We start from the raw sequence: 19,532 nt of genomic DNA, 5'->3' as shown, positions 1-19,532 counted from the left end.
ATTCAAGTTTGAGAACTCCTGCACTCAAACAAGAACCTATTGTTTCTACAATTCTGGAAGTTATTTTTCCCAAATTTTGAGGTATCTAAAATTTGGATACTTCTTATAGCCCTTACATGCGTTTCATTTGAAGTCCCTTTCTTCTTCCCTCTTAAATGCTCTTGCTAAATTTATTTTTACATCGTATAACCGACAGTATCTTCGAAAGGAGATGTACTGTATACAATATGATTACTTACAAACAACGAAGTATAAAATATATACAGGGGCTGGTTTGCTGTTTGTTTCTTTGCTGTCATTCTGCTTGGCGTCCTCATCTTGCACTAAACTAGCACCCACGCTGTTTTGCCTTCGGATGTCTATCTCTTGTTTTAGACCACTTATTCCTACAAACTTGCTCAATATGCACTCTCTAATTTTGAGTCTTTAATCAGTTGCTTTCCATTGGTTTCTACATAAGGTATATCTTTCCTCCAATATGCTTAAAAAATGCTGACTGTAGTGATCTAAACCTTCCGTGCTAACCTTCAGACACTGTCTTTTTGTATTCCTGTTTTGTTGTCATTCCCTTTTAGTTTCACTCTGGTGGCAGTGACAGGTTAAAAATCCTTTTGGCTAAAAGAAATGCTTTCCAATTAAGAGTCATTGCTGAAAACAGATCTCTCATTCTTATAGTGCTTATTTTTCTCTCTGTCTCTGTCTCTGTGTCTCTTTCCCCCTCCCTCCCAGCCTTCTTTCAAACATCACCCCCAAACCACAGGGCGCGTTCTTAACAACCAAAATCTCAGAAATAGCTCGGAGGTTTACTGTGAAAGATGAAGTAATGGACAAACTGAAAGTGGACTTTTAAAGTAAGAAATGATTAGCACTATGAGAATCACAAGTGCCCCAAGAATGTTCAGTGCCAATGAGAGAAAGGGAAAACAAGTCTGAGAGATAGCTCAGGGTGGCTGTTAGGATTGGCAGCTGAGTGAATTTGCAATCTTTTCTGGGTATTTGTTTGTCTTAGTTTTTTTATCATTATCCGCACTGTGATGTAATGGGCGACCATTACATTGAATCTTGCTCTTCTTGTTCACTCTTGTTTCCCTACTGACAAGCTCATTTTCTTGTACATAGTAGGTGTTAATTAAATATTTTCCAAATAATTAATGTGTGGAAGGAAGAGTGAGGGAGAATGAAGTGTCAGATATGTGATTTTTAGTATGATACTAAATTCTTGGTCATATATTTAGTGACAAACACTAACCAATAATCATGTTCATGTTTACCAGGGCGATCTTGCTTAATTAAATATTTGGAGGGGAAAGCCTACTTATTTTAGTGATGACAACCTTTGCATTAATCATTAATGTGATATTGCTGCAGAAATGCTATTTTAGGTTATGTTTCTAGAAATCTCTGCTCAGTTCAAAGAAGATAGTGATTCCATTGTGCTGAGTTATTTATTTACTCCCATATTCTGAGAATGACATCAGCAAATTAAAGTATATTCCAAAGATGGCAACCAAAACAGAGACCTTGTGGTTTGAGGAGTGGTTCAATTGATCGTAAAAAGAGAGATGAAGACAAAAATATAACACAGAACGAGATTCAAGGGACTGGATTTTAGACCTAATCTAATTGTCCCATTCCTTGACCTTGGACAAATCCATTCTCTTTCGGCCCTAGTTACCTTTCTATAAATAAAGGGGAAAGTCTTAGTGACTCTCTAAGCTTCTTTGCAGTTCTTTTGTTCAAAAAATTGCAATATTACATGAACATGACAGTTATCTTCAAATAATGAAAAGCTAGTTATATGTAAAATGATACCAGTTTATTTAGGTTTGTTTTAGAAGGTAGCATTACCCCTAATAGGATTTACAGAAGGAGATTTTAGTTCAACCTAAGGGTAATTTTTTAACCATTACATTAATGCAATAAGAAAAGGCTTCCTTGTATGAAGTAGTGATGCTTCATATAGGATATCTAGGGAAATTATTCATTAAGTTAGAAAGTGAATTTGGTAACACCTTCCAACTATAGTGTATTCTAATTTTCCTGTCTAAGGCATGACCTCAGGCCCAGTGTTTGAGCAAGCTTGTATGCCAGTATATTTGAATTAAATAAATGGTTTTCTTATATCATAAAGTAAGGAGGGTGGGAAGCATGGAGCACCAAAACTTCGCCTCTTTGATTCGCTCTATAACGTTCAGCAGGTTCAAGGTCAACTGCCGCCATTAATGATTCCCGTGTTCCCTCCTGATCAACGGACACTGGCTGCAGCTGCCCAGCAAGGATTCCTCCTTCCTCCAGGCTTCAGCTATAAGGCTGGATGTAGTAAGTACCACTGATTTTCCATTTGGGAGTGGGTGGAGGACATGGCTTTAAATTAGGCAATTTAATATTCCTGCCACACCAAGAAATGAGATCACCCATATAGCATTTTTATTTTAAAGAGGAAACACACAGAAAGTATAGAAAAGGATTTATGTTGGTATTTAAAAGAACTTAGGTTATTACTAGGATTCTGAAGCCAATATTTGCTCTTTTATATTTCAGTTTCATAACTTCCATTTCCAGTGTATTTTTATAACATGAATGTAATTCTCAGGTTCAGTTTATTTTTACAAAGATAAGGTAGGAATATGCTTTTCAATTGCTTTCCATTGCCTTTTAAGATAAACTCAAGTTTCCTAATGTGAATTAGTTGGCCTTTCACTGTCTATATCCTCCCTATATTTACAGCCTAATTTCTCAGTAGTCTTGTTTTAGTTCTTAGACCAAACCATACTCTTTCTTGACTCTTGACTTACATTATCAATGTTTGTTCTACTCAATATTCTGAACACCTTCCAATTCAGATCAGAGAGAACTTGCATAACCTAGTTAGATCCCTTTCTCCTAGTCCTTTTGGATCCTTTGTATTTTCTCTCTTATTTCAATTGTAAGATCTATGAAGGCGGGTGCTGATTCTGTCTTATTCATTGTTATATCTAAACTTTTAGTACAACATTCCATTACCTGTTGAATGAATGGATGAATGACCACCTCATTACAAACACTACAAGGACATTTTTACACTAAGTGAGAAGTTATACTAAGATAACTGTTTAGATAGCTTATTAAATTTAGATGCCTGTGATTTTATGACTCCTTTTTTTACCAAAATTGAAATCGTATACTGTTAGTTTGGGAAACAGTCTAATACTTCACTTTCTAAAAGTTAAGTAGCCAAAATGCCAACTATAATCTGTTAAGTAAAAATCATAGCAAACTCCAAAGAGAGACTAGACTGCTAAGCAACATACTTATAGAACCTTGTTACCATGGCCATAAAAAATAGAAGGCAAGTTTATTGAAATATTTTCATTGATAAAAGTAGAAACATAATTGAAAACAATTAATGAAATATCATCTTTTAGCTATTCATGTAGAATATTCTTTTGTAAAATTCAGTATATTTAGGTTCATTTATATAGTAATAAATTACCCCATTAACATCTTGCTATGCTTCAGTACTTACTGCATATGAGAAACTCTGTCCAACATTCCTAGAAATCAGCTGTAAGCTTCCTGCTAAGTGATGTTTTGAATTTTCACATTTTAACATCTATTCCCAGTCTTCGAACCTTTCTTTATATAATATTAAAAAATGGTATATAGTTTTTTTAAATACGGAGAGCCAGTTCAGAAGAGTAGATTGCGACTACGGAGTCTAGATAAAAGTGAACTGAACTCAGGACTATGAAAATTCACACTTATATGGTATTTTGCCCTTTGCAGTTTTTATACTGTTTATGCACATCTTTCTCTTGACTTCAGGTTCATATGTTTTAAGACTGTGTTCTCATTCTGGATCCCGAATTTATTCATTTCATATTATTTCCACATCATTCTATCTTTTCTGTCATTCTATCTGTTCCTATCCAGGAACACCAACATATTTTTACAATTAAGGACTATATTTATATTCTAAATGTTTAAATTATAAAAATAATTTAAATTCTAAATACAGTTTTTAAACTCTATTGCTACATTAAATTCTGAGTTTTTAATCATAAAATATTTTTTTGTTTTGTTTTGTTTCCATTTTCCTAAGGAATTACTATTCACATTAAACACATGTTACCAATGTGTTTTTTGGTAACCTTGGTTACTAAAGTGAAAAAAAAAGACACTTTTAAAAATCATCAGTTGCCTCAGACTGCACCTGCAATATATACATATAGACTAGTTCTGTTTTCCAGAAAGAAATTTTTTTAAGCAACTGTAGAAATAAGTCCCATTAGCAAATATTGTGCTGAAGAGAAAACCATATTGAGTATGAACAATAGCGTAACTCTAGGCCTGGAAAAGGTCAAGAACACCTCTACCTCACTCCCATTTGACAGAGTTGGCATAATAGATTTTTTCAGTGTTAATGTGAGTGGCATGGAGAAATTTTTCCCTTTCTAAAATTGTTCGTATATTAACCATTTGATATTTATACCTTTGGTGCTCAAAATGATAATACCATTTCTTTTGTGACCTTGGAAATAAAATAGAATAAAGTCTTTACAGCTGCTGGCAAGCTTGAAACTAGCATCATGCCAAACTCTAAAACTAAGAAGCCAGTAACAAAAGAAAGTACCACCCTTGTTGACACTCTGGTACTTTGAGTCAGTTTGGGTGGAATCAGTAAATAGTCCAGACTGTTCCTCCCTAATCACATTGCAGGAAAGAACAGAGACAGGGAAGGACACAAATCTTGCCATCTTTCTTTAGTGGGCCTTCTTATTATATTCCCTCCATAACTGTCCACCATATGTGACTTCTCTGCCCGCCAGTTATTTTAATTTGAGTATTATTACGTAGTTCTCAATGAAAGAGGCTGACCAACTCATCTTGATTTGAGTTTCAAGTAAATATGAAACATGTATTTGTTGGTATCAAAAACTCAAATGCTTTTCATCAGTCCATTCAAAGAAGGTATTGATGATAAATTTTTTTATTCAGACTATGTGACTTGATAAAGTAAATAAAAGTCTCTGGAACTACACAGGAAAGTTAAAATGTTCTCAACAGAAAAAATATAAAACAAAAACATAAGTTAGGGGTGCCTGGGTGGCTCAGTTGGAGAAGCGGCCAATTCTTGATTTCGGCTCAGGTTATGATCTCAGGGTCCTGGGATCGAGCCCTGCCTCAGGCACCATACTCAGCAGGGAGTCTGCTTCAGGATTCTCTCTCTCTCTCTCTCCTTCTCCCTCTGCCCCTCCCCCTGTTTGCTCAGTCTCCCTCTCTAAAATAAATAAATCTTAAAAAAAAAAAAAAAGTTGGGGAACCTAACCTTCATCGATTGAGTTAGCATCTTCTGTTTTCCAAAAAAGAAGCTTTCAGTTGGACCTAAAGATACTTTCTCTTTGAGAAATGTTAGAGTAGAAATATGGCATGGAATGGGGACCTACAGAATGGAGTTGCTGGGTTCTCTCTTAACTGCTAGAATGAATGTCAGTAAACAATAGAAATTAATAGCTGTACAGCCAAAGAATTCAGAGCAAACTGTCTAGATAGAAAAGAAGCTTTAAAGAATGTTGTAGTTCACTCTTATCCATGAATATGTAGACAAATTCACAAATATTGATGTAGTATTATCAGAAACTCAGATTCTGTTCTGGCATTTGCTACTAATGAAATCAAGCATGAAACCACACTTCTTCATGGATCCATATCTAGTTATTCCTTTTCCTACTTATGTCTTAATACCTAAAAATACTTCCAGACTTCTAAGGAAGTACAAATAATGGTGCATTATTAAATTGAATATTTTTGATATATGTACATAATTGGAAACAATTATGTAAAAACACTGATTTGATCAATCAACTCCAATCATAGTCCGTTCCATTCAGGAGAAGAAATTAATGAAATAATCTATTTAACTTGTCAGTTCTATGAAAACTGTCAACTAAGTTGCTATATGTAGACATACCCCAGTTTTTATACTGCATAATTAAAAATCCCAATTTTTTTTGAGAGAGAGAGCACATGCACACACACACAAGTGGGGGTTGGGCGTGAGGGGCAGAGGGAGGCGGAGAGAGAATCTTAAGCAGACTTCATGCAAAGCTGGACTCAGGGCTCTATCTCAGGACCCTGAGACCATGACCCGAGCCAAAATCAAAAGTCAGACACTTAACCAACTAAGCCACCCAGGTGCCCCCAAAATTCCAATTTTAAAGTATATTTGTAGGTCTCTGCTCATTTTAATCAGAAAAGTGTCCTTAAATTTCTTGAAATAAATTTTAAAACTAAATAACTAAGCTTCTAATACTGAATAATAAAATAAATGGTTTACAAATAATGAACTGGTTCAAATACACTTTGGGTGGTTGAAGAGTCCAAGGACGTAGTCCCTTTGCCTCTGCTGGAAAATCTGACTGAAATCCTAACCTCTTAACCAAGGACTCCAACTCGTGAACCACAAAACTTTTCTCAGGTACATAGTTTTGAAATAAAATGTGCACACTTTTGACACCTACATAATAATTGCCTGTTGGCAAGAAGATACCACTTTTGTGTTTGCTTATTATGGTAAAAAAAAATCTAACAAAATTCAAAATAATTTTGAATATGTATGTTGGTTTCAGCATATTAAACTTGAGAGAAACTTTTGAGATAAGGTGGTTGAAGGTCTTAAGTTTGGTTGATACCACTTTCACTGACTCCAATTTCCAGTTTTCTTTCCACAACACATGGCTTCCTTGCACCTCACCCTCAAGGTTAAATGCTGTTCTTTCAGAACACATAGTTTATAGGCAGAAATGAGAGGACTAGGTGTTTCCCTTTTTACTAATAACTACAGTCCTCTGCCCCTCTCCTTTCTGTTTGGGTATAAAATTTCTAGTCATATAATTCTAATAGCTGCCTTAGAAATTTTTGACAGGAACACATTTTATATGGAAATAAAAAAATCTACAGGAAGGCAATCCAATAAAATAACCCATTTTCTATATACAGTATAAAACAAACAGTTGTAAAAGAGTTGGCTCAAGAGTTTAGCCCAAAGTGTCAAATTGAATGTGTCACATAGCTACAGATAGAGTCTTTCCCCATAGATGGGCATGTGCCTCGTGCTAAAGTTCCCGAACTATGTGCTAAGGTGCCAGGGTGCTTTTGCTAATCCACAGGGGCATACAGCATATTTTAAAATTTTAGGGAAAATAGAGACAACTGTCAGACACTACATAAACTACCTTAGTTTTTCAACCTTACTACTTAACAAAACGGAACAGTTGGGTATTTCTTTTGTCCTGCAGGTGCCGTGAAAAAATTATTGAGCCTCTGATGGTGCCTGAATCCAAGAAATTTTAGAAACTTTTGGCCTAGTCTAGTCTGTATTCATTCACGACCTTTTTTACTAGAAAGCTTTTGGTGTTGACCAATCATATTACAACCACAGAACAGAATATTATAACAAAATTTATCTTGCACTTACAGGTTATGGACAATATTGTTAGATAATCAGTTGATTCATTTGTCTATACCAGTTGATTCCTGTGTCTATATGATTTCAAACATTTAATTGTTTTGATCGTTTTGATTTAATTAACCCGGTGTCAAGTAGGCAATTACTAGTTGGAAGGTACTTGGAATGAGAGAGCATGGACTTGGAATCAAGTTTTGCCCTGTTCTGCTACTTTGGTTGTCCTTCTGCAGGTTACTGAGCTTCAGTTTCCTCATCTATAATATGGATTAATAACACCCATTTTACTGAATTGTTATAGAGATTAAATAGGATTATATATGAAGTAGTGCCTAGCATTGTTTCAAAAGGAAAAAAAGGGGGGGGGCTTCTGAAACCACACCTGGCAACTAATTGCATTGCATATCCTATCCAGGATCAAATTCATTCTGCCACACCTGATTGAAGCTTCCTCTGGGAAAATAGAATTATTTAGGGAAAAGTATTACAGTGCTGAAGGAAACCATTTGTCTCATGTAGATACAAACTTAACTATTTACATTATAATCACCAAGTTTTAACTTTATCTGTTGTCATTTTCCCTTTGTATATTTATCAAAGCTCATGTTGGGAAAGATCATGTGATTGAAAATGTACTTAGTCATTGTTTTAGCTGTATAAAATGGAAATATATTCACGTACTCTTTCCACATTTTAACACATTGATTAATTTTTCAGACACGTGCTAAATAAAATAGCCATATAAAGTTACTGATTGAAATATTTAATTGCCTTATGAGATTAGCTTAAATAAATAGAAGTCATTGAGCCAAGCTTAATAAACTTAAAATATGCTGTATTTATTCTTCATCAGTTTTTCTGAACAGTATTTCCGCTTCCAATAAAAAAGGAAACTCTCAGTTAATTAGTTCCTCATACACCACAATAAAATTAATGTTTAGGAGTTAAATACCATAAGCTTCCTCAGGCATATTTGCTGATGTGTTCCTGTTTTTGGTTAATGTCACATGTTTCATTGTTTAATGGGGATATCATGTGGGTTCCATTATATCTCTCTTGTGTAAAGGGTCCATGTGTCTGGCATTTTAGGAGACTGCATGCTAATTTCTGGTTTAACTGTGTCAGCTGTGTCAGCTGACATACAGGTCGTTGACAATCAGTGCTGAAACAATCACCAATCACAAGCTAAAAACCATTGACATGGTACGCTTTTATCAAACTGACAAAATAGGAAACATGTGTTGTCAGGATCACATACTGTAGGTTCTTTGTACATAAGCAGAGAGAAGAGAATGTAATCATATATTCAGGCTCTGTATTTATGTGTTTTAAAATTATTGTGACCAGCTCTTCTTTTTACCCTCTTCCCCCCAACACATTTTATAAACCGATGACTTTGGGTGAACCTGACTTTGTTGTAGAGCTTAGTAAATATAGATATGATATGATATGATATGATATTATTATTTATATTATATATTTATCATATAAATATATATAATTAGTACTATTAGTAAATATATGTACATGATATATATATTTTTTTTAAAGAACTGCTGTGGTACCTAAACAGCCAATCATTTAAATTCCCATCTGCAAGAAGTAAGATTGGTGGCTTAAAAATATAAGATGATTAAAAAGTAAAGAGAATTGAGTGCAAAAATGTATATAACATTCCACAATTATATGGTGTCAGCCACCCTCCAATTCTCATGGGAAAGATGTTTCTAGGTCAATAAAATGTGTTTTTTTCCTAAAAGGGAGTTTATAATATTTTTACAAGATTCATCACTGAGAGAAGGGAGATGTACATGTCTTTATTGTGACAAAGTGTCATACCTTGGTATAAAAATAATAGCTTATATTGTGCCTTATTTTTTATAAAACATAGACCTGTAATTAATTTTAAGCATCATAAGTCCGTGAGATGATAACTGAGCTATGTTAGTCACTAGGATCCAACCCTCCCCCCACACACTCTGTACCAACAAAATACACACATACAAGCAAACAAAAAAAGCAAAACCCCTTTTTTTCAATAAATTCCTCGGATCTTACAAGACTATAAATATATATTAAATCTTTTAATCCATCTTGTTTGCTTTTTTAACACTTAACACAAGCATGCCATCCAATTTAAATATAAACCCATTTGGATCAGCATTTTCTTTTTGACTTGATTCTTAATCACTTAGATTCGTCAAATGGAAAGAGTATTTGGCTAATGACACTCTCCTCTCAGCCAAGAGGCCTCAAAAGGTGATGTTTACCATACATGAATTTGGCACAGTCCAGCCTCACCCTCAGAATTCTAAATTCATATTTATCTGGCCATGACAAACATGGAATCTCATCTCTGTAGCAGGCTGAAACTAATGTCATCAGACTGAAGTATAAGCCCAGAAGAGCAATACATTATTTTACTTGAATACACGTAGCTGTCAATGATACTGGACGCCTCTGTTCTACAGTATGCATGCTCTTTCACTGTAAAAAACTACATTAGAAGGCAAACTTTAGTCATGAGGTTGATAGGAAAATATGGAAGCAGAAAAAGTAGTTAATAGAACAGGGGAAGAGAACATTTGATTCTAACTCTACAGTAGATACGTATTTTCCATGAGGACTTAACAAGTCATGCTCTTGGAATATCATATGGAATCAGATACTGTATTAGGTTTACCTACTGTAAAAGACCAAACTAATACTCACTTAAACATGGTGAAAGAATATTTTCACTTACCTAATAGTCCAAACATTGCTCCTATGGTAGCTTCGTGATAGCAAATCCCACGCTTGTTCTCTTATTTATTTATTATACCACCTTCCACAAATTATGGCTCCTGTCTCACGGTCTTGGCTATCTTTCCCAGTTGCCATATCTCCATTCCAGGCAGTGGAAAGGGCAGAAGCAGAGAGAACTGCAGCTACTTTTTAAATAGTACTATTTCCCTAGTAATTTATTTTGGCTCTGTAGTCAAAGAGTATTTTCTTAAACCTATTTATATAGTCAGCTCATAACAACCCTTCACATTTTTTCCTAATATATTAAAGATAGCACTTGCTGACTACACAAACCTCAAACAATGTAGAAGTATAGAAAACAGAAACTGCAAGTTATCTGTCTATCACTCATATATTCCTATAAACCCACTCCCCAGAGGTTATCACTGTTAACAATTTGGTACTTATTTTCCCAGAACTACAGATATAAATATGTATGTATTTATACATATGTATGTATATACATCTATTTACATATAGATACAGATACATAATATATATGACATGAACATATCTGTAGGTTGTAATGTGTATGCTATGATTCATATATACTATATATTTGATATGTACTACATAATATATAATGTATGTGAGAGTAAATTTTTATTATAATATAAAAAAAATCATGGCCATCTTTTCTTTTCCCTACTTTTAGATCTCACTCGTCCTGCATCATATTTCATTAGGCTGGATTACCATATTTTATTTGCATTCCCCACTAATGAACATTTAATTTTGTCGACAATATTTACAGTTAAATAATTCTAAGGTAAACATTTTTGTGTGCACATATCTGCCCCAAATGAATTCTTCATGTAACCAGTTCTATATGGCATTTTACTTTCATTTATTTGTTCCCTTTGAACATTTTTCACAAGAGATTGCCTCTAAATTCTAATGCTCTCCTAGTTGGTTAATGGAAGGTCTAAAACTTTTTATTTTTTTTATTTTTTTTTTTAAGATTTTATTTATTTGATAGAGAGAGACAGCCAGTGAGCGAGGGAACACAAGCAGGGGGAGTGGGAGAGGAAGAAGCAGGCTCCTAGCGGAGAATCCCGATGTGGGGCTCGATCCCAGAATGTGTCGGGATCACGCCCTGAGCCGAAGGCAGATGCTTAACGACTGCACCACCCAGGTGCCCCAGGTCTAAAACTTTTTAAATTGGCTGGTGTGAGTCATGCTATAAGTAAGCGTCAATGAGACTTGTAATCCAAAACTATTAATTGTCTGGATTTAATAAATTCTGTTAGGAAAAAAATTAAACAAGATATCAAAAGACCTTGGTAGTCCAATTCCATTTCATATCATTCTGTGCCCTTAGGCTAGTCATTTTCTTCTTTGTGCCTTAGCTTTTTAATCTTTAAGGTAGCTACAATAATGTCTGTCCTACCCACTTCATAAGGAGATTGTTAAAAACTGGATGGGAGAGTATACGCATTTCTCAGGAATTTAAATTATTATAAAAGTATAACATATCATTATTATTTATTAAATGTATAAGTCTGTTTTGAACATTTAGGATGTGACATAATGAAAAGAATTTCAGGAGTTGATTCTAGGCCACTATACTTCTGACCAAGACCTTTGCGTTATTTGGTTTTCATTTTTTAGGGGGAGGGGATGTTCCATAAAGTTTCTTAATTTTCAGAGGTCTAAAATGTATCATTCTAGTAGAAAGCTCTCTACCAGAAGTCATCCCAAATGTATAACTCATAGCCTTATTGTTTTGGGGTTTAGTAAACGTCCTGTTCTCAACCTGCAGATCACAGATTCCGGATACATTCCAGGAGGAAGGACATCGATGATAGACAGAAAAGTGGAAAGGCTATAAAAGGTGTCAAAAAATGAAATGCTTGCTAAACCTTATTATTAAAAGTGGAAAATAAAAGAGAAATAGCATTGGATTTGGTCTTAAGTGGCTTATGCCAATGTCCCCCTTCTAAATCACTACTTTCAAATGCCTGAATCATTTGGGGTGCTTTTCTCTGTGCCAATGATATCCTCATAAGACACAGAAGCAAAATGTAGACACAGTAGTCTAATGTAGGTTCGGATATAGAAGCTGTTCCCTAATTAATGATTCTCTTCGAGCAGCTTAAAATGAATTATCGTGCAAGAGCTTAAATGATGCCTTAGTAGCACTACTGGAATACAGGAGGAAAAGGAAATTTCTTTGATTCATTGTCACCTTTTCAGGGATACTCAGATTTCTTAGATAATTAACCCAGGAATTTTCATTAGTGCTAGAATTCATTTAATTTATGGGCAAAGAGGTAAAGAAAGAATGCTCTACTTTTAAAATCAGAAAGATCTTCCTATTTTGAGAGGCGTTTCTTAAGAAGTTTATCATCTCTAGCCAACTGGGTAACTGTTAATTAAGTAGAATAAAGTTTTCATTTGCCATGCTCCATTTAAAAGACATAAAAATATTTCTTATTTTTAAAAATCCTTTACTGAAAAAGTTAGCCTGTGACAAAGCAGTGAAGAACTAACAATTACCTCAAAATATCTTCTTTTAAATAGATGCTTAGTTAGGCAAGAGATAATTATTAATTTTACTTTCTCAAATAAAATTCATATGAAATATTTATATTTATTATTTATTTTATGAGGGTTTACTATAAAATTTTAGCATTCCTTATTAAAAGTTTCAAGTCTTAAAGTCCTATGCCATTCTAGCAAATCAATAAAGACTTTACTGTTTTACAATTTTCTGCATTTGGAAACCCCTTTATCTAAACTTGTGTATACCATATCAGTTGTTCTGAGCTTCTTAACTTGGATTCCACAAGATGATTTAGTGGAATTGTTATAAATTTAACTTACCTAAAAGGCAGGGAAAGAGGAGGTGTAGCTGAGCTTAGTACCATAAAAAGCAAAGTTCACCTCGCTTGCATTTCAGAAACTCTAAGGTAATTTGAACAATCACCATGATGATAGATTTTGTTTTTGTCAGTTGTTTATATATAACATCTTTTCTGGTGAACACCTTGACCATGCTCAGGTGCTTTAATGACATCAAAATAATGGGTTCTTATTAGTGAACAGAAATTATTTTACAATTTAAGAAATTAATATTATTTACTTTAAATATTCAATGAGATATGAATTGCTTTAAAATCAAAATTTACAAAAGAGACAGATTATGGAATATTATAAAAGAATTATTTGATAAATGAAAATATTTTACTGAAGAGTCTTTATCTTTTCTGGGTCCGTATTTCCTTATAGCCCCAAACTTGAGGCTTCTTTTTCCCATCCATTTCCTATTGTACTTTTGTATCATTGGTAGACAATCTAACACATCATTATTTTTTGAATTAAACCCTGTGCAAAACCTGATTTGTTCCTTATTTGTATAATTATTTGCTCACAATATGTTTCTTCTACTAAACTGTAAGCTTTTGATATGGGAAGAGTGGTCTCCTGTGTTTGATATTTGTTAATTTCTTAATTAAATAAATTTTCATTTATTCAGTCAATAAACATTTTAACAGCCTGTGCTACGTATTTAACAGAACTGTGCATTTTAACAGTTCCTGTGCTAACAACTGGGGATTTAAAGATGAGTTAAGACATAATCCCTGCCTTTAGGATGCTCATAGTGTATTTGGGAGAATGACAGATGTAATATGATAGACATATGCCTACAATTTTAACAGAAGTAGAGGGAAAGGGAGTGAATTCAAATTTAAGAGAGGTGGAAGGTGTCAGGAAAGGCTTCTTGGAGTTGGGACCCCTAAGTCAAATTCCAAAGGATGAAGGCCGACAAAGCAATTGAAGAAGTTGTTGGGGGTGGAGGAATACAGAATTTTCTGTATTATTCTTTCTGGTTCGAATTTTCTAACCAGAAGAAAGTAGCCTGGTGGATGAAGGCTGGGAAGCAAGAGATGGAATAGGGTGTACATGAACCTATAAATAGCTGTGTGTTAAGAGGAAATTATAAAGCAAGAAATGACAAGTGAGTAGTGTGAGGACGTAAGAAGAGACAACTCAGGGACATATTCGTACCCTGTATATGCTAGAGGAACTGAAAAACCGTCGGAGGTTCCTCTCATCCTTACTTTTCAGCTCATCCATTTACTCATTCAGTGGCTATTTAGTATCTATTGTGCCCCAGGCAATGCAGCTCTCGGACTTCTCCCATCTCCTGTAGTCTTTTTTTTTTTTTTTTTTTTTTTTTTTTTTTTTTTTAGCTAAATAAAACAAGTTTATTAAAACTCATTTCACCTGTTTCTTTTTAATGTAGTAACTAAAAAATTTTTTTTTTAAATGATTTTTTATTATATTATGTTAGTCACCATACAGTACATCCCCGGTTTCCGATGTAAGGCTCGATGATTCATTAGTTGTGTATAACACCCAGTGCACCATGCAATACGTGCCCTCCTTACTACCCATCACCGGTCTATCCCATTCCCCCACCCTCCTCCCCTCTGAAGTCCTCAGTTTGTTTCTCATAGTCCATAGTCTCTCATGTTTCATTCCCCCTTCTGATTACCCCCCCTTTCTTTATCCCTTTCTTCCCCTACCGATCATCCTAGTTCTTATGTTCCATAGATGAGAGAAATCATATGATAGTTGTCTTTCTCTGCTTGACTTATTTCACTTAGCATTATCTCCTCCAGTGCTGTCCATGTTGTAGCAAATGTTGAGAACTCGTTCTTTCTGATAGCTGAGTAATATTCCATTGTATATATGGACCACAACTTCTTAATCCAGTCATCTGTTGAAGGGCATCTCGGCTCCTTCCACGATTTAGCTATTGTGGACATTGCTGCTATGAACATTGGGGTGCATATGGCCCTTCTCTTCACTATGTCTGTATCTTTGGGGTAAACACCCAGTAGTGCAATGGCTGGATCATAGGGTAGCTCAATTTTTAACTTTTTAAGGGACCTCCACACTGTTTTCCAGAGTGGCTGTACCAACTTGCATTCCCACCAACAATGTAGGAGGGATCCCCTTTCTCCACATCCTCTCCAACAATTGTTGTTTCTTGCCTTGTCTATTTTTGCCATTCTAACTGGCGTAAGGTGGTATCTCAGTGTGGTTTTGATTTGAATTTCCTTGATGGCTAATGATTTTGAACATTTTTTCATGTGTCTGTTAGCCATTTGTATGTCTTCATTGGAGAAGTGTCTGTTCATATCTTCTGCCCATTTTTTGATTTGTTTATTTGTTTCTCGTGTATTGAGTTTGAGAAGTTCTTTGTAGATCTTGGATACCAGTCCTTTATCTGTAGTGTCATTTGCAAATATATTCTCCCATTCCGTGGGCTGCCTCTTAGTTTTTCTGACTGTTTCCTTGGCTGTGCAGAAACTTTTAATCTTGATGAAGTCCCATAAATTCATTTTATCTTTTGTTTCTCTTGCCTTTGGGGATGTGTCATGAAAAAGGTTGCTTTGGCCGATGTCGTAGAGGTTGTTGCCTATGTTCTCCTCTAGAATTTTGATGGATTCCTGTCTCACATCGAGGTCTTTCATCCATTTGGAGTTTATTTTTGTGTATGGTGTGAGATAGTGGTCGAGTTTCATTCTCTTGCATGTAGCTGTCCAATTTTCCCAGCACCATTTATTGAAGAGACTGTCTTTTTCCCACCGGATGTTTTTTCCTGCTTTATCAAATATTAGTTGCCCAAAGAGCCGAGGGTCCATTTCTGGGCTCTCTATTCTGTTCCATTGGTCTATGTGTCTGTTTTTGTGCCAGTACCATGCTGTCTTTGTGATCACAGCTTTGTAGTACAGCTCGAAATCCGGCATTGTGATGCCCCCAGCTTTGTTTTTCCTTTTCAATAGTTCCTTGGAGATTCGGGGCCTTTTCTGTTTCCATACAAATTTAAGGACTGTTTGTTCCAGTTCTTTGAAAAATGTCCTTGGTATTTTGATCGGGATAGCATTGAAAGTGTAGATTGCTCTGGGTAGCATGGACATTTTAACTATGTTAATTCTTCCGATCCATGAGCATGGAATATCTTTCCATCTTTTTATGTCTTCCTCAATGTCTTTTAAGAGTGATTTATAGTTTCTAGAATATAGGTCCTTTACGTCTCTGGTTAAGTTAATTCCAAGGTAACGTATGGTTTTTGGTGCTATTGTAAATGGGATGGATTCCCTAATTTCTCTTTCTTCGGTCTCGTTATTCGTGTATAGAAATGCAACTGATTTCTGAGCATTTATTTTGTATCCCGCCACGTTACTGAATTGCTCTATAACTTCTAATAGTTTGGGAGTGGCTTCTTTTGGGTTTTCCATATAGAGTATCATGTCATCTGCAAAGAGAGACATTCTGACTTCTTCTTTGCCAATTTGAATACCTTTGATCCCTTTTTGTCGTCTGATTGCTGTTGCAAGGACTTCTAGTACTATGTTGAATAATAGTGGCGAGCCATCTCCTGTAGTCTTACTGTTTTACTGAAGACCTAACCCAAGCCCAGCCCTTTCTTCCTCTTATTCTTTCTTCAATGATTTGAGTTCCAGTAAATTCTTCTGTTCTTTGGTAATTACGTCTTTCTTATTCATTTGATTTTAATCATGTGGCTTTGTTTTATTTCCCTTTTGGTATCTGTATGTCTTATTTTTGTAACCGAAAGTGTCATCAAGGCAAGGACTATATCTTTTATTTCTTTGGGTCCTCCACATAGTATTAGATGCATATTAGTTGAACGAACAGTAAGTGAATATATCTATTTGAAAATTGAAGTCTATATTTACATAATGTTCTAAAAATAATCTATGATGTTTTCTAAAAAAATACTTTTTTTTACTGACGTACTAATGTCTTTAGTACTTACTAACTGTAAGATACCAGACGTGTGTGTGGGGTGTGTGTGTGTGTGTATGTGTAATGAGAATAATAATAAATCTACTGTACTGAGTTGTGAAGATTAAATGAGATTTTATACACACACGTAAATGTGTTCATATATATAGATGTATATATATGTAAAACATCTTAACAGTGCTAAAAGTCAACAAATACTAGTTGCCCACATTTCACATCAGTAGGAAAATAACGATTTACTAAAAAATGATGTTGGAGCAATTGAATAACTATTTGGGTAAAAAAATTATTCATTCTTTAAACCATGTATTAAAATAAAAGCCCAAAATACAATTTTTTCTTCTTTTTTTCCTCCCGTATCTCTTTTCTCCCATCAAATTGGTCGTCAAGTCTGTCTCCCAACCCATCTCCTCCTCTCCTTCCCTTATGATTAGTTTAGGACACTACCATTTCCCACTTGATTTACTGCAATGGTATTTAACAAGTCTGTTTGTCTCCAGTCTCTCTCTCTTTCAATTGATTCTATCCCTTGCCACAAAATTGATCTATCTAAAACACAAATCAGACTATGTCACTTTTCCTGCTTAAAATCTTTCAGTGACTTAACATTGTCTTCAAAGTGAAGCACAAGACTGTGTAAGATATGTGTTCTACCTACCACTTTAGCTGCAGACCTTACCATTCCCTTAGTGCATCAGTTACACTGAGGAAGGTAGGAGTCAGTAAAGGATAGTGGTTATGGTTAGCACCACCCTATCAATGGCAGGGGGATCCTTCCAAGCAGAAGGAACCCGCCAATTCATCTTTTGGCCCATGAGCTGAAAGAAAGCACCTTTCTTAAAAAGTTCTATCCATAGTGTCCTTTTTAACCTTCATTTTTTCTTAGATTCCTACAGAGCTCCCTCCACCTGGAAGTTAGAATGGTAAGAGCAGGGTGTTTTAAGTCATGATCTGAGGAGATGATTAATTAGAGCTAATTAGTACTAAATGGTGGATGATTATTCTGGGACTCTCTAGCAAATAGGAGACATGGAAAGTAGGTAGTAAAATTGTCCTGAAAGGTAATGTGGTAGTGAAACTAGTTGTTTTTTAAGAGACATTTTGACAACATTTCTTGACACTGTTTCCAAGTTAAGTTCTTCTTTTCTTGAGGCTTCCAGAATACCTTCTAACACTACCTTCTAGTTTGCACATTGTATTACTGGGTTGGCTTATATGTTTATCCCCCTCACTTGATCAGGAATTCATGTAGGGCTGGGATCGTATGTGTCTATGTGTATGGATTTTAATTTTTGTATTTCCCAGCACCTAGAGAAGGCAATCTGGTATTTGTAAAGGAAGCAAAACCAAACCAAACAAACAAACAAAAAACCACTGAGGGCTAATAAAGGAATGAGTCTCCTTATTTCAGTGAAGATAATGCCATAAACTTTCCAGAACGTTTATATTAGTTCAGTGGAGGAAAGGGTGTATGTCCTTGACCCAGGGTAAGAATGTACTTGCTTTGACAATATTCCTCAGCCTAAACAAACTTGTTGGAAAATACTGTTTTTCTACTCTTGTCGTATATCATAGAAATAAATCCTTCTTAGTGTCAGTGGGGATAATTATTATCTAAATATTCATTGCATTAACACTAATGCAATTAACATGCTTTCCGAGGGGTTACAGGGTTATTCAGTTCTAGCTATATCATTTATATCAGTAGACACTATAAGCTAGGTTGTATTCTAAACACAATTGACTAATATGCCTCAGTATATTTTTCAACTTTTTGAAAAATTTGTTTTGAGCTAGAATTTTCCATACTTGGCTTTGAAATGAGAAGCAAATTAATTTTGGAAAGGCTTAGGGAAAAACTGTTCAAATGGTTAAAACCAAGGAAAGAGTAAAAGATATTACTTTTAACTAGTTGAAAGTCAATTTGAATAACTTACACACGGTTGAACTTTAAAAGTCAGAATTTTCCATTATCTAATTTTTACTAAGTACTTGATGAGGTATTTACAAAATAAACCTGTTGCAATATTTTTTTTTAGTACAGTTAAATAAGGGATCACACAAATAGAAGACAGTATTTAGTTCAATAAAAGATCTTTTTTTCTTCAACAAGTCTGAATTTCTCTTTTGCCATTAAGAACTACACTTGACCTTGTTTTTTAAAGTCTTATAGATTCTGGGGGAGCCTGGGTGGTCAGTTGGTTAAGTGCCTGCCTTTGGCTCAGGTCCTGATCCCAGGGTCCTGGGATGGCTGCCTGCTCAGTGGGGAGCTTCCTTCTCCCTTACCCTCTGTAGCTCCCCCTGCTTGTGCTTGTTCTCTCGCTCTCTGTCAAATAAATACATAAAATCTTTTAAAAAATCAAATAAAAAAATAAAGTCTTATAGATTCTGTGTTCACTTCCGACACCAGCATATGCATGTAATATATTTTGAATTTAAGAGTTAAATTACTCTATTGGTCATTTTCACAGTTATCATATTTGTATTTACTTAGTAACTTGAGGCAAATTTCAAATCAAAC

General features: G+C 34.9%; 1 protein-coding gene across 39 annotated transcripts in view; it reads left to right on the top strand.

The window, feature by feature from the left end:
- The window catches only part of SOX5 (SRY-box transcription factor 5), a 964,448-nt gene that overhangs the window by 834,645 nt on the left and 110,271 nt on the right, over window positions 1–19,532 (top strand). For 33 of the 39 annotated variants that reach the window (XM_048216852.2, XM_044385168.3, XM_057303269.1 and 30 more), the window contains one exon: window positions 2,196–2,319. In XM_048216852.2, the coding sequence (XP_048072809.1) occupies window positions 2,196–2,319 (124 nt within the window). The remainder of the gene's footprint in view (window positions 1–2,195; window positions 2,320–19,532) is intronic. The other 6 variants (XM_048216858.2, XM_048216857.2, XM_057303273.1 and 3 more) reach the window with 1 other exon arrangement.

The sequence above is a fragment of the Ursus arctos genome, unplaced genomic scaffold (genome assembly GCF_023065955.2).
Source record: "Ursus arctos isolate Adak ecotype North America unplaced genomic scaffold, UrsArc2.0 scaffold_26, whole genome shotgun sequence".
Lineage (NCBI taxonomy): Eukaryota > Metazoa > Chordata > Mammalia > Carnivora > Ursidae > Ursus > Ursus arctos.
The sequence above is the reverse complement of the archived record's forward strand: the minus strand, read 5'-3'. Positions and strand labels throughout refer to the sequence as shown.